Raw genomic sequence first — 15,745 nt, 5'->3', positions numbered from 1 at the left:
GCCCCCCCCCCCCCCCCCCCCCCCGGGGAGCACTCCCAGGACTCAGCTCCAATCCTGGGACAGTCAGTGATCAGGGTGAGGGTGGAACAGGGCTTGGCCCTCTTGGCTGCCCATGCCTGCCAGTCTGACCCCTGGGTGGCTGCCATCTACTACAGGTGGCGGAGGAGTGGGCCCAGGGCACCTTCAAACTAAATCCCAACGATGAGGACATCCACACAGCCAATGAGCGGCGTCTCAAGGTATGACCCCATCCTCCCTCCTCTCTCTCCCACCCACTGCCCCCACCTTCCCTCTCCACTTGCCCTGGGCCACTTTGAGCATAAGCACAAATGTCTGTTCACTTCGTCATTGGCAGAGTTTGGGCGGGACTTCAGAACAGGAGGCCTCGGCAGAGAGGGCAGAGACTTGGGCGGGACCCGGGGCCCCTGGGGCAGGGAGGGAGGACTCCGGGGCAGGGAGGAAGCATGTCCACCTGGGCAGACCCCACTGGGCATGAGCAGCAGACCCTGACCCATGCCTCCTCCACCCCTAGGAGCTCATTGGTGAAACCGCAGGGAAACTGCACACAGGACGAAGTCGGAACGACCAGGTGCCGCCAGCCCCTCCACCCCCACCCTGTGCTGCCCAACCTTGGGGAGCGCAGACAGCAGCGTTGGGGCTCAGCAGCTGTCCTGGCTCCCCAGGGAGTCACACATCAGTCTCCCTGAGTGCCGCCTCCCCTCCACAGGTGGTCACAGATCTCAGGCTGTGGATGCGGCAGAACTGCTCGACGCTCTCTGCCCTCCTCCGGGAGCTCATCAGAACCATGGTGGACCGGGCAGAGGCGTGAGTCCCCTGGGGACGCCTAGGTGGCAGAGCAGGGCATGAAGGCAGCCAGGTCTCTTCTTCCCTGAGACAGGCAGCTTGAATACCAGCCCTAGGAGGCAGGGGTGAAGAGGGTAGGGGAGCCAGGCCTTGGGGCGCAGGGGGTCCCAGAGCTCCTGGACTGAGTGAGCAGAGCAGCAGGAGTGGGGCGTTTCTTGCAGTATGCCTTACCCCACGGCAGGCGGGGCAAGCTCACGCTTTGAGGATTCACAAGCAGGAAGCTAAAGCACTGGGCAGATGCCCTGAAGCCTGAGGAAGGGGGCTGGCCGTGCCTGGGGCAGACAGAGCCGCTCCCCAGCCGCCTGTGCCCCTCGTCCCCATTTCTGCCCAGCACGCTGGCAAAGGACAGAGCCAAAGGCTGCTTCCCACCAGCCTCATCCCCAAGCTTTGGCTTCTGTGCCTTGGCTACTGAGAAGTCCCTATTTGGTGTCAGGGACAGGGTTGACCCCTCCTTTTCCCCAACTCCCTGTGACCTCTGTTTCACAGACCACATCACCTGGGGGCACACCAGGGCACAAGCACCATCACCCTTGGGGGCCGGAGGAGGAAAGAGGGCCTGCTGAGGAGCGCTGGCCTTCTCTTTTGGGGTAGTGAAAGGTTCTAAAATTGATGTGGTGATGGTTGTACACTTCAAATGAGAGGATTGTATGTGAGTCATCACCTCAGTAATGTTTACTAAAAAAAACAAACCAGAACCAGCGCCCACAGCACTCGGCCTCTGTTCCGCCCACTCTGAAGGGCCCCCGGCTCTCTGGGCTCCTAGGGAGCTTCTCGCTCACAGACGTGGCTCCCACTGCCAGGTGGTACCCGCTGTGCTGTGAGTAGCAAAGACCCGAGCTGAGGGTCTAATCCACGCTTGGTCTTGGGTCTGTTCCCTTACAATGATTTATCCCCAGGAGATCACTCGACCCCTCGAGCAGGGAGGTCCCGGTAGACCTGCCCTGCTGTTTTCTGGAGGGGCCAGGCCTGCAGGCCCTCAGGCACCCTGCCCCTACTCTTCCCCCGCAGGGAACGGGACATCCTCTTCCCAGGGTACACACACCTGCAGAGGGCTCAGCCCATCCGCTGGAGCCACTGGATCCTGAGGTGAGTGGGACGGCGATCGAGGGGCCATGATGGAGGGGAGGCTCCCTTGGCTGCCCTGACCTTCCGTTCCCTGGCTTCCCACAGCCACGCCGTGGCACTGACCAGAGACTCTGAGAGGCTGCTGGAGGTGCAGAAGCGGATCAACGTCCTGCCCCTGGGGAGGTGAGTGAGGTCCCAGTGCTCCGAGAGTGGGGAACAGGGCTGCTGCCACATAATTAGCATGGCCCTTGGGGATTGACAGAAGAGGAGCCAGCAAGGACCGAGGGGACTGGCCTTCCCATCCAGAGTTCTTCCTACATAGGCAGGCGGGATCTTGCAGGGACACCCAGTTCTCTCAGGGTGTGGACAACCAAGCTAGCAAGTGTGTCAGAGCAGGGCCCGAGCTCTCCAGAGAAGCCCCTGAGAGCCAGCCCGTTACCCACAGCCTGCCATTCCCTGCCCGGGGACAAGTGTCAGGCACCAAGCTGACTGGCTGTAGCCCTGGCAACCAGGATGCAACTCTGGGTGTGTATGTGCCAGGGCCTGCTTTCCAGGAGCCCTGGTCACTCAGAATCCCCTGCCCCTGCAGTGGGGCCATTGCAGGCAATCCTCTGGGTGTGGACCGGGAGCTGCTCCGAACAGGTAAGCCCTCCGCCCACCCTCGGGAGATCACCATCAGCTTCTGCCGGGGTCTTGCAGAGAGAGGGCAGGGGTCTGGGTGAATCCTGTTACCTATGGACACTGAAGTTAGAGAGGCAAGGGAAGGCCTGTGACAGAGGTGCATGGCCCTGGGTACACTCAGGGCTCCTGCCTCCCTCTGGGACCCATACAAGAGGCCCTCCTCACCTCCTGTCCCTCCCTACTCCTCCTCCCTGAAAGGGGGCCACGGGGAGGTGGCTGGGCAGCCTGGTTCAGGGTGGAGGAGGCCCATCCTTGTCCACCAGCCCAGCCCTATTGCCTTCCCCTTCTCCCCCTTGTCCAGAACTCAAATTTGGGGCCATCACTCTCAACAGCATGGATGCTACCAGTGAGCGAGACTTTGTGGGTGAGTCCTGGGGGCCAGCCCACTCATCCCCTGCACGGTGCCCCGCCTCTGTGCCCCAGTCCCCGTCCTCTCCAGCTTCCCCCCCCCCTCCCATATGGTCCACCTGGAGCTTCTTCAGGCGGGTGGAGAGCAAGGGAGGCCTGGTGACCCGAGAGCCTGCCTTCCCTCCCCTCCCACAAGCCGAGTTCCTGTTCTGGGCCTCGCTGTGCATGACCCATCTCAGCAGGATGGCTGAGGATCTCATCCTCTACGGCACCAAGGAATTCAGCTTTGTGCAGCTCTCCGATGCCTACAGGTAAGGCCGCGCGCTGCCCTGCCCCGCTCTGCGCCCCCACATGGCTGCCTTCCTCTCCGCCCCAGCCAGCAGAGCAGCCCGGGGCAGAGGAGCCCCTTCAGCCCCAGCATCTCTGTCCCTAGCACTGGAAGCAGCCTGATGCCCCAGAAGAAAAACCCAGACAGCCTGGAGCTGATCCGGAGCAAGGCGGGCCGAGTGTTTGGACGGGTGAGACGGGCAGGGAGCAGGGCAAAGCCTCTGGCTGACCCGGGGGGTCCTGGGGAAGCTTCCAGGGCGGGCTCCGAGGTCCCGCCTCCTGACCCTCACTCTGCCCTCAGTGTGCTGGGCTCCTGATGACCCTCAAGGGACTTCCGAGCACCTACAACAAGGACTTACAGGTGTGAGGCTGCGGGCGGTGGGTGAGGGGCCCCTCTGCATATACACCACGTACCGGTTCGCAGGGCCCTGGCACTTCCAGGCAGGGGCCCCACAGAATTGCCACGTTCCATCCCCTTCATCCCAGACCCTGACCACCCTGAGAGCTCTCTCCTCTCCCTCGGTGTGGAGTGTGGGGGGTGCTGAGTGCTCCCAGTGGAAAGCAGTGGGGATGCCTCTGTGAGGGACGGGGCTGCTGAGCCCTCACCTCCTGCCACGTGCCTCCCTCTCAGGAGGACAAGGAAGCCGTGTTTGAAGTGTCAGACACCATGGGTGCCGTCCTCCAGGTGGCCACTGGCGTCATCTCTACGTTGCAGGTAAGACATGCATCTTCTCTCCCGGTCCCTAAACTCTGGGATGGGCAGAGGGTGATCATGAGAGGAGGCTAGGGTGGGTGGTCCTGAAGCCCTGGGGCAGGGGGAGGGGGCATGTGCTTGGTCCTGCCTTTGAGGGGCAAAACTATGGAAGTAGTTAGACTCAAGGGGTCCCATCACCTGGCCTGACCAGATTTCTTTTTATTATGGGAAATTCAATTATGCAACGGTTGAGAACATGTGTAATGAACCCCTGTGTACCAACACCGGGCTTCAGCAATAACCACCTCATGGCCATTCTTGATTTGGCAGCTCTCTTCACCCCACCCCCTTATTTGAACCAGATCCCCATCTGCGTATCATTTCAATCCTAACTAGTTCAGGATGTGTCTAAAGCAGTGGTTCTGGGACCAGCAGTGTCTGCATCACCTGGGAACTTGAGAGAGTGCAATTCTGGGCCTCATTCCAGTAACACTGGATCCGACTCCGGGGATGGGGCCCTGCGGTCTGTATTTGTAATAAATCCTGCAGGTGATTCTGATGTGCACTAAAGATAAGGACTCTGGAAAAGTAACGGCAACCCCTATAGCACACCTACAAATTATCAATAATTATGAAAAGACGGCTCGAGCCGGAGAGAGCAAACAGGGTGGGAAAGAGTGGATCTGCCCAGGGCAGGAGACATACTGGCTGAGGGGTAAGCTTGGAGCTGGCAGCTTCAGGCCTGGGGTCCCCAGGGCCCCAAGACTCACCACTTCCCCACCCACATCCCCAGATTCACCGTGAGAACATGGTGCAGGCTCTTAGTCCTGACATGCTGGCCACTGACCTCGCCTACTACCTGGTCCGCAAAGGGGTGAGTGTGGGGCGGCTGGGGTGGAGGGGCCAGGGGTAGGGGTGGTTAGGGAGGCACAGGTACCCACAGCAGGGCAGGGAGCCAGGAAGCCTGCTTCAGTGCTGCCCTCCGCTCGGCACCTGCAGATGCCATTCCGCCAGGCCCACGAGGCCTCTGGGAAAGCAGTGTTCATGGCGGAGACCAAGGGGGTCGCCCTCAACCAGCTGTCGCTGCAGGAGCTACAGACCATCAGGTGCGGCCCCCTCCCCTCCCTCTGCTGCCTCCCAGGACCCTGAGGCTGCGTGGCTGGGCTGCGCTAGCCCATCTCCTTCCTTTCCCCAGCCACCTGTTCTCGGGCGACGTGAGCCAGGTGTGGGACTATGGGCACAGCGTGGAGCAGTATTCTGCCCTGGGTGGCACCGCCCGCTCCAGCGTCGACTGGCAGATCAGCCAGGTGCGAGCGCTGCTTCGGGCCCAGCAGGCCTAGGTCCCCCACCCCGCTCCCCAATAAAGTGCGCCTCGAGGAGGCTGCTGCCTGTCTCCTGCCGAGCCTGACTCCCTCCCTGGGGCATGCTGGGGTCTGTTGGGAGGCAGTGGAGGTCATCAAGGAGGTGAAGAAACTGGACAAGGATGGCGAGTCACGGTGGGCATTGCATCTCATCAGAGCCTCTGCCCTGCTCAGACCCCCAGACCCCTGGGGGGGGGGGGGGGGGGGGGCATCACAGTGACCTCCTGTCCTGGGTGTCTTGGCAGGACTGGCCTCTCTGGAGCCCTGTTGGGACCTGAGGGCTTCATTCACCAGTCAGTCCCTGTCTATCTCCTTCCTTCCAGGGTCCCCGAGGCCCCCCTACTCCCATTCTTCCCGCTTAACCCACCTCCCCTGGGCCATCAGGCACAATTGCAGGGTATCGTTGTCCTGAGGGATAGTTGGTGTACGATGCCTGGCACTAGGTAAGCTTCATACACAGGTTATAAGAAGGCACCTCCTCCAATGGGCAGAGATACTCTAGTCAATAATTGGTGTTTGGGAAATTGGACAGATACATGCAAAAAAAAAATGTAATTAAAGCACCTTCTTACAGCATATACAAGAAAAAAACTCAAAATGGATTAGAGATGTAAATGTAAGACCTGAAACCATGAAACTTCTAGAAGAAAACATAGGCAGTAAACTCTCACATTGCTCTTACTAATATTTTTTTCTGATCTATCTCCTTGGTTAAGGAGAACAAAAGAAAAAACCAAACAAATGGGACTACATCAAACTAAAAAGTTTTTGCACAGCAAAGGGAACCATCAACAAAACAAAGACAACCTACTGAGTGGGAGACTATATTCGCCAACGATACATCTGATAAGGGGTGAACTGAATTTGGAGGGGACACCATTCAGCGCACTACACTGGGCTTTCGATTCCTTGACCAACGTTTTTCCTTCCATTTCTAATCTGAAGAGCATCCTCCCCGGACAGAGGAGATGGGATTAAAACAAGCTGCAGGCATCTCGTCACCGTGTCCTTATTTCAAACCCAACTTCAGAAACTTATCATTTTAGCTCCTTTTTGTGTTTTTCCTCTCCTGCCCTCTTCCTATAAGCCAGGTCTTCCTTTGACACTGGACCTTCGTTCCTGCCTCCTCTCTGCTCCCGCTCAGCCAGAGCACGTCCTCCCAACCCTCTGAACTCACTTAAAATTGTCCAAGGAGAATGTGGAGGTTTCCAGAGCCATCCTCTAACTTAGAGCATCTACTTGGTTAAGTCTACGATTGACACTACAACAGCTGCTCACTTCTGGGTCATGTCCTAGAGTTGTATGAGTCCCACCCAATATTTGAGACAAAGGATTTTTGCTGGGGAAAGGGATTCCTGGGAAAGTGGTTGACCTCTAGATGTGAACTCAGAAGGAGTAGGTCAGGTTGACAAGCTTCCTCCTTCGGGTCAGACCCAAGGCAGAGCTTCCACATACCACCTTAGCAGATGCCTGTCCTGTGGCTGACCTTGCAGAATATCCCCACCTGAAGTACCTGTGGCTCCCTAGGCAGCCTCAAGAGCTGGCCTGGCCTGTTGGCAAGTGCCTCATCTATAGCAATAAAAGGGTAACATGCTAATTAGACCAGGCAACCGGCCATCTTCCGGATGTCCGACTTCCTTCTGGACAAAGCCACGGTAGTGGAGGCCAAGGCAGAGGCAGTTAGGGGTGAGATCAGGCTGGCAGAGGAGAGCAATTAGGGGCGAGATCAGGCTGGCAGAGGGTTAGGGGCGATCAGGCCGGCAGTGTAGGGCAGTCGGGGGTGAGATCAGGCCGGCAGGGGAGGGCAGTTGGGAGCAACCAGGCTGGCAGAGGAGAGCAGTTGGGGGCGACCAGGCCAGCAGGGGAGGGCAGTTGGGGGCATTAGGCAGGCAGGCAGGTGAGTGGTTAGGAGCCAGTGGTCCTGGATTGCAGGATCGGTTTATGGGCCTAAACCGGCAGTCAGACATCCCCTGAGGGGTCCCAGATTGGAGAGGGTGTAGGCCGGGCTGAGGGACCCCCCCCCCATGAATTTCACCCCCCCTCATGAATTTCATGTACCGGGCCTATATATATAAATTTTTAAAATTGATTTCAGAGAGGAAGGGAGAGGGGGAGATAGAAACATCAATGATGATAGAGAATCATTGATTGGCTGCCTCCTGCATGCCCCACACGGGATCAAGCCCACATGTGTCCTGACAGAGAATCAAACCATGACCTGGTTCATAGGTCAATGTTCAACCACTGAGCCACACCAGCCAAGCAAATGCCTCATCTTTAGCCCTTGCTCCAATAACTGCTGCTTCCTCTAGCAGATGGGACATTCCTCTCTTTCCTTCACTCTTGCCCCTTTGAGTGACCTCTGGGTGTCCTCAGGCATCTTTCCTACTGACAGGGCAGCCCCACAGTCTAGAAATGGGCAGGAGACAGCCCTGACCCATCCGTCGCCCAGCCTTTTTCTTCTCAAAGGTGAGCTCAGACCCCAGGGCAGGCAGGACCTGGGGATCAGGGGCCTAGATGGTAAAATCTTCAATAAAAGGTCGAAATGTCCTAACTCCCTTGATGGCTATTTGTACTCCTTTTCATTTTGTTTCCTTGAGAAATAGAGCCTCTGGGCTTCTCTTCGGGGAAGGGGTGATAAAATTTAACTCTGGATTCGCTGTGATGTTCTGCTAATCTTTAAAAACGTATAAAATCACAGGGCTAAAAACACTGATTCCAACTAATTGTGGTACAAAGCAAAATTACAATGTAAACACACTTAATTTCAAAATATGTAAGAGGTAAAAGACCACATATTATATAATTTATTTATGTGAAACATCCATAAATGGCAAATTTATGCAGACAAAAAGATTAGCGGCTGCTTAGGGCTGGGTGTGAGGGATAGAAAGATAGATAGCTAATAGGTACAGGGCGCAGGATGGAACCTGCAACCGAGGTGTGAGGTACGTACGTGCCCTTGACTGGGAATCAAACCCTCAGCCCTCCAAGGGTTGGTGCTCTAACCACTGCTCAACTGGCTTGGGCGGGTACAGAGTTTCTTGATGAGATCATTCTGCAAGGGACTTCGTCAATGTAGAACTCCGCCTCCTTGGAAATAAAAGGAAGAGGCTCCGAGTTGACAAACAGTGGGGAAGAGAAAGAAACTGGCCATAGTTCACACAGTCTGGAGTCAAGGCACATGGTTGAGGGTGCTCCACTGGGCCTCCTTTACAGGATGAGGTCAGTGAATGCTCACTTCCCTATCAACGTCTCTGTTCAGGAGAGTGGGGCTCTTACTGAAATCTGATCATTTTTGTATAAAAAAAAAAATCTATCTGGAAAAAAAAATCTACCTGTAGTGTTCATATGGGGCCAAGCATTGTTTGTTCAATATCTCAAGTCCAGAAAGTTAGTGAAGCTAGTGGCATCGAACTTGTATCAAACTCAGCTGCTTAGATTCAGCAAGCCACAGCAGTTAAACACAAGGATATCAGAAAAATGTTAGATGTTATCTATGTCTCTGAAAAAGAAATCAATCAGCTAGCCCATGTATAAGATCTAAGAGTTGTCTAGCTACAAAGAAGATGGTAGATGACCCTCAACCCCTACTTGTCATATTTTAAAAATGCAATAACATTTATCTATTGGGGGAAAAGTGTAAAAGGAAGTCTAAACTCATCTTCCGATCAGCTGAGCGTCCTGTGACTTGCTTGTAGTGCTCAAGGCAGTAACCCTCCCATCTTTGCAGGGACATTGTGTGTTGCTGCATCCCTCCACCAGGGGGAGCATAGTCTATTATTTCCTGTCCTAGACATCAGTAGGTCCTTTGAATGCAGGGCAATCTGGGAGAAGGAGTGATGTGCCATCAACAATGGTAAATGTAGTTTTGCATGTGTTACCTTAGGCAAGTCACTCCACCTCTCTAAGTTTCCTCATCTGTAGCAGAGGACGAATAACTCCATTGTATAGTCTTGGAGCTGTAAGAATCCCTTAGTAGATGCTAGCTAATGCGGGCTACTGTTATTATTGTCATCAAGCAGTAGAAATCCAGTTGGCACATCCACGTGCCCCAGATCACCTATACCCAAGTGATACCCTGTGGGGTGAGGGCCCACATCATTGTGGTTAGAGAACAAGGAGGCAGATCCGATGCCAGAGAGTCACAGTTTGGCTCAGGCCAGGCAGCCAGGACTCCAGCTCAGGCCCCTGCTACAAATGTAGTAACAGCTGCTGAACCAGGAGGATGGAGAAGGGAGAGGTTCCTTCTGACTGAGGAAACAAAGAGCTGGCATCTGAACTACGCTTAGAAAGATGGCGCAGAGAACGGGAGAAAGAGCATGGCAGCCTCCAAGATAAGCCTGGGAAAGTATTTTTGGGCCAGAGGAGCAGGTGCGCCAGTTAGAACCCCACTGAGGGATGGGGAAAGTATAGAGAAAAGTAGCTTAAGACAGACTTATATTGACATTAAGAACGTCCAAACCTGTAGAGAATTTGAACCAAAACTGATGACAATTGCCAGGAAGCAGGATCCCCAAAGCTCCAGAGAATGACAGTTTTGCAGTTTCTTCTATGCATTTGAAATTAAGGATGGAATGTAAGGAAAATCACATGAAGGTGGGAGAAGGCAAGAAGGAGATTGGATGACAGGATAATTAACAATTATGTGCTCTCTTGAGGGTGGTTATACTTATTTCAAAGGTGCGTTAACCTACATGCACAAAACAATGGACAGGGCTTGCTTAAGGCAAAGATGAACCTTTTATTAAAAGTTGCATGCCTGGGGTGTGACTACCCACCATGACCTGGGTAGTTAGGAATTTATGATCAGATCACTTTGTGAGGTTATTTCCCATAGAACCTTGTTCCCATCCACACTTACTTAGAGTCAAATAGCAGCAAAGTGACTCCATCCTTCAAATCTCTCTATATAAATCTCTCTATATAAAAGGCTAATATGCTAAGTGTCCGACTGTCCAACCTTCCGCTATGATGCACACTGACCACCAGGGGGCAGACGCTCAACACAGGAGCTGCCATGACATGCACTGGCCCACAAAGCAACATTCAGCTTCCCCCAAGTGGGACAAAGGCCCCGCCACCACCCTGGAGTGACAGCCCACTAAATTGCAGCTGACGCTGCCAAGACCCCATGGTGCAAACTGTGGCCCACAGCCCAGTCCAGCCGGGACACGGTGGCTGTGGACACTGGGTAATGATGTCACGTAGCAACACTTGGCTTCCTCTCCCTAGTGACTACCTCCTTGGAGTTTCTACAGCCCAGGAATATGACTTGCTTTATAGCCAGGTGGAAACATTTTACACTTTAACCAAATGTCTGTGAAGCATTTTCCCATGCCTCATCTCATTTGGGGGGAGCGCTGCTCAGCCAGAAGCCAGGCTCATGGCTGGTGAGCGCAGTGGCGGTGGCAGGAGCCTCTCCTGCCTCCTCTGCAGGTGGGCAGTAAGGAGCGAGGGGTCGCAGAATGCGAGAGGGATGTCTGACTGCCAGCTTAGCGGGAGGATCGGGCCTAAGCCGGCAGGCTGACATCCCCCCAAGGGGTCCTGGACTTTGAGAGGGCACAGGCTGGGCTAAGGGATCCCCCCAAGTGCATGAATCTCGTGCACTGGGCCTCTAATCTATATATATAAAAGGCTAAGTGACTGACCATCTGTCCGGCCGACTAGCTGACTGGCCAATACATATGACATGCACTGTCCTGCTGGTGCCAATCACACATGTGTGTTTTGATCTGTCATTGTCAATCATGAATTTGGTTGACACTTCTATTATAGAGAAAGGGCGAATAGCGATATTAAAATATTTCTTCTAATTAATTTCCTTTCAATGTGCACGAATCCATGTACCAGGCCACTAGTATGCATATAAGTCTTTGGTTAATCTCTTTCCTCTGTCCCCACCCCTCTTCCCTCTGAGATTCATCAGTCTGTTCCATGTTTCCATGTCTCTATTTGTCATCAGTTTATTTTGTTCATTAGAGTCACATGTGATACTTGTCTTTCTCTGACTAGCTTATTTCAGAAGGAAATGCTCCTCTTTCCAGCAGCTTCAGAGGTGTGGATACCATTCCATGTCATAAAACTGATTCAAAGAATCTTATCTGAATGAAATAGAGAATATTTATGACAATTCTGTCCAGAATTGAAACTTGTTCTATTTTTTGTTACTAAAAATAGGTCTTGGAAACGAAATACCAATACTCGCAGCAACATGGAGATTCTCAAAATTATTATGCTGAGTGAAAGAAACTAGGCACAGCCCTGGCCGGTTTGGCTCAGTGGACAGAGCATAGGCCTGCAGACTGAAGGGTCCCAGGTTCGATTTGGTCAAGGGCACAAGCCCGGGTTGCGGACTCGATCCCTGGTGGGGGACGGGCAGGAAGCAGCCGATCAATGATTGCCTCTCATCATTGATGTTTCTATCTCTCTCTTCCTCTCCCTTCCTCTTTGAAATCAATACAAATATTTTTAAGAAAAGAAAAAGAAAGAAAGAAAGAAACTGGACACAAAGCAGAACAGTGGTTGCCTGGGGTCAGGAGCGAGGTAGGATTGACTGGTAAGGATCAGGAGGGAACTGCCCAAAGTATTGGGAAAATTCTGTAGTATTTTGGTAATAGTGGTAGGTACGTAGGCGTATACATTCGCCACGCATTATCAAACTGTACACTTAGAATGAGTGTGCATTTTATTATATGTAAACTATACCTCAAGAGAGCTTGTTGTGTGCTTTTTTGTTAATCCTCACCCGAGGATATTTTTCCATTGATGTTTTAGAGAGGGTAGAAGGAAGAGGGAGAGACACAGAGAGGGGAACATTGATGTGAGAGAGACATATCGATTGGGTGCCTCCCACACAGGCCCTGACCAGGGCCGGGGATTGAGCCTAAACCAAGGTATATGCCCTTGACAGGAATCAAAAACGGAACCCTCAGTCTGCAGATCAACATTCTATCCACTGAGCCAAACCGGCTAGGGCAAGAGAGCTTGTTTTAAACCAGTGGTTCTCCGGATGAGGCCCAGAAATCAGGATTTTAAAAAGATTCCCAGGTGATTCTAATGTGCAGCCAAGGTTGAGAACCACTGTTTTAAACAAATAAAAAAAAAACCTAGCCTTAGAAGTATTTCTAGAAGGTGGGGAGGGTTTTTTAAGACACTCAGACTTTAGAGATTATTTTTAGATCTTGTCAAGAAAACAAGCTGGTCTGGTTCAGTAGGTGAGCATTGATCCATGAACCAGGAGGTCACGGTTCAATTCAGGTGAGGGCATATGCCTGGGTTGTGGGCTCAATCCCTAGTAGGGGGTGTGCAGGACCCTTCCTCTCTAAAATAAGTATGTATATATATATATATATATATATCCCCTATATAATAAAAGGGTAACATGCAAATTGTCCCCTCGACCAGGAGTTCGACCAGAGTTCGACCAGCGGGCAGGGCCCACCCGCCAACTGCCCGAGCCCCTCTTCCCAGCCAACTCACCCTGATCGGCCCCCACCCATGCATGAATTTGTGCACTGGGCCTCTAATATATATATAAAATACTTCGATGACCCTAGCTGGTTTGACTCAGTGAATAGAGCGTCGGCCCTCAGATTTAAGGATCCTGGGTTCAATTCCAGTCAAGGGCATGTACCTTGGCTGCAGGCTCAATCCCCAGCCCTGGTCAGGGGCGAATGCAGAAGTCAACAATCGATGTGTCTCTCTCACATCGATGTTTCTCTCTCTGTGTCTCTCCCCCTCCCTTCCACTATCTAAAAGTCAATGTAAAAAATATCCTTAGGTGAGGATTAACAAAAAAACAATACTTTGATGAATGAGCATGGCTCCATTCCAATAAAACTTTATTTATATAAAAAAAACACATTAACTTCTAAAATATCTTTCATTCTTTTGGTTTCTGTGCTTGCTCTTTGTTGCCCTGGTATTGATATTAAAATAGCAACAACCTTTTTTTTTAAAATATATTTTATTGATTTTTTACAGAGAGGAAGGGAGAGGGATAGAGCATTAGAAACATCAATGAGAGAGAAACATCGATCAGCTGCCTCCTGCACACTCCCCACTGGGGCTGTGCCCGCAACCAAGGTACATGCCCTTGACTGGAATCGAACCTGAGACCCTTCAGTCTGCAGGCCGACACTCTATCCACTGAGCCAAACCGGTCAGGACAACAACCTGATTTTAATTCCAGAATAAATTAGCTTGTCTCTCTCTTTTCACAGTCCAAACCATTGTAATTTCTGCTTTTTAAATCCTTTTAGGAGAGCTGGCAGTCTCCTTTATTGTGCGGTATTACCCTCATAACTTATTCAGGTGGCACCTTGAAATAAACACCTGAACTTGCAAAATAAAATAAAGTAAAATAGCTGCTAAAATATCAAGTGACACCTAGCTGGTGTGGCTCAGTGGTTGAGCATCAACCTTTGAACCAGTAGGTAATGGTTATCCTTGCACATGCCCGGGGTTGCGGGCTGGATCTCCTGTCAAGGTGTGTGCAGGAGTCAACCAATGGATGTTTCTCTCCCTCTCCCTCTCCCTTCCTCTCTCTCTCAAAAAATAAAAACATATTTTTTAAAAAAGATGTCAGCTAGGGCAGCAGTCGTCTGACTGGGGTGTAAGAATCCACTTCCAAGATGGCTCACCTACATGGCTATTAAAAAGAGGCATCAGTTTCTCACCCCATGCCACTCTGTAGGCTGCTTGGCTGTCCTAAGGATAGCTAGCTTCCTCCAGAGCAAGCAATCCAAGAGAGAACAAAAGGCAAAAACCACACTATTACCTAGTTTTAGAAGCAAATATTATCACTTCTTTTGGTCACATAGGCCAACCCTGATATGATATGGAAGGAGTACACAAGGGCATGAATCTCAGAAGATTCTATGAGCCTGCGAATAATATATAAAGCTATTGGAATAGGTGAGATAATTTGTGAGAAAGGGAAAAATATAGATATAGAACCCTGGGGCACTACAATATTGGAAGATAAGGCAAAGGAGATTTCACCAGAGGAAGCTGAAGAAATGACCAGTGAGGTGGGAGGAAAATCAAAAGCATGTAAGTTCATGGATGCCTAGGGGAGTGTTGAAATGAACAACCAAATCAAAGGTTACTGACAGTAAGAAGACTACAAAGTAGTTTGGATCTACAAGACAAAAGTAATTGGTAATTATACCAAGAGCAGTTTCCATGGCGTGTTAAACCTAATTGGAGTAGGTTGAAAGTAAATATAATGAAAGAATCTAGTGACAATGAACATAGAAAATTCTTCTGGCCCTGGCCGAGTGGCTCACTTGGTTAGAGAATCATCCAGGTGTGCCATGGTTGCAGTTTCGATCCCAATAAGGACACATGCAAGAATCAACCAATGAATGCATAAATAAGTGGAACAACAAATTGATGGTTCTCTCTCTCAAACAAACAAATAAAAAAATAAGTGGACATTACCTATTTAAAAAAATTTTCAGTCAAAAATGAATGATACGTTAACTGAAATGAAGAATATGTTACAGGAAATCAACAATAGAGTCGATAGATGAAGCTGAGAATCAAAACAGTGATTTGGAATATAAGAAAGCAAGAAACACCGAATCAGAACACCGAAGAGAAAAAATATTTTAAAAAATGAGGGTAGTGTAAGGAGCCTCTGGGACAATTTTAAGCATCTCAACATGCACATCATGGGGGTGCCAGAAAGAGGAGAGAGAGAGAGAGCAAAAATTTGAAAAACCTATTTGAAAAAAATAATGGCGGAAAACTTCCCTTACTTGGTGAAGGAAATGGACATACAAGTCCAGAAAGCACAGAGAGTCTCAAACAAGATGAACCGAAAGAGACCCAAACCAAGACACATCATAATTAAAATGCAAATGGTTAAAGACAAAGAGAGAATCTTAAAAGCAGCAAGAGAAAAGCAGATAGTAATCATATCAATTGATGCAGAAAAAGCATCTGACAAAATCCAAGATCCTTTCTTGATAAAAACTCAGCAAAGTGAGAATAGAGGGATCATACCTCAGCATTATAAAAGCCTTACGTGACAAACCTACAGCCAACAACATACTCAATGGGCAAAAACTAAACTTATTTCCCTTGAGAACGGGAACAAGACAGGGATTCCCACTTTCACCACTCCTGTTCGATATAGTACTTGAAGTGCTAGCCATAGCAATCAGACAAGAAGAAGAAATAAAAGGCATACAAATTTGTGGGAAGCGGCCCATTGTCTTACTAGCAGAGAGGTGTGGACAAGGAGCCCGGAATGCTGATGAACCTTGAGCCCTGGCAAAGGTCAGAGCTATACACCGACTGTTTAGTCAAGACAATGGCAGCTGAAGCAATTTCCCGACCAGATAGTCATGTAAATCCTTACTGATAAGATAGTCTGTTACTGGAAATTGCCTGC

The 15,745-nt window shown here is 50.8% G+C and overlaps 1 protein-coding gene across 1 annotated transcript in view; it reads left to right on the top strand.

The window, feature by feature from the left end:
• The window catches only part of ASL (argininosuccinate lyase), a 6,573-nt gene extending 1,194 nt beyond the window's left edge, over positions 1 to 5,379 (top strand). Inside the window, exons 3-16 of the mRNA XM_005872063.2 lie at positions 156 to 239; positions 533 to 589; positions 728 to 825; positions 1,873 to 1,950; positions 2,035 to 2,112; positions 2,519 to 2,571; positions 2,912 to 2,974; positions 3,155 to 3,269; positions 3,392 to 3,476; positions 3,587 to 3,646; positions 3,917 to 4,000; positions 4,773 to 4,853; positions 4,979 to 5,085; positions 5,175 to 5,379. Of these exons, the coding sequence (XP_005872125.1) occupies positions 156 to 239; positions 533 to 589; positions 728 to 825; positions 1,873 to 1,950; positions 2,035 to 2,112; positions 2,519 to 2,571; positions 2,912 to 2,974; positions 3,155 to 3,269; positions 3,392 to 3,476; positions 3,587 to 3,646; positions 3,917 to 4,000; positions 4,773 to 4,853; positions 4,979 to 5,085; positions 5,175 to 5,319 (1,188 nt within the window). The 3' untranslated portion in view covers positions 5,320 to 5,379. The remainder of the gene's footprint in view (positions 1 to 155; positions 240 to 532; positions 590 to 727; positions 826 to 1,872; positions 1,951 to 2,034; positions 2,113 to 2,518; positions 2,572 to 2,911; positions 2,975 to 3,154; positions 3,270 to 3,391; positions 3,477 to 3,586; positions 3,647 to 3,916; positions 4,001 to 4,772; positions 4,854 to 4,978; positions 5,086 to 5,174) is intronic.
• The last annotated feature ends 10,366 nt before the right edge of the window (positions 5,380 to 15,745 follow it).

Source organism: Myotis brandtii, unplaced genomic scaffold, assembly GCF_000412655.1.
Source record: "Myotis brandtii unplaced genomic scaffold, ASM41265v1 scaffold363, whole genome shotgun sequence".
Taxonomy (NCBI): Eukaryota; Metazoa; Chordata; class Mammalia; order Chiroptera; family Vespertilionidae; genus Myotis; species Myotis brandtii.
Note: the sequence above shows the minus strand (reverse complement) of the source record. Positions and strands in the feature narration are given on the sequence as shown.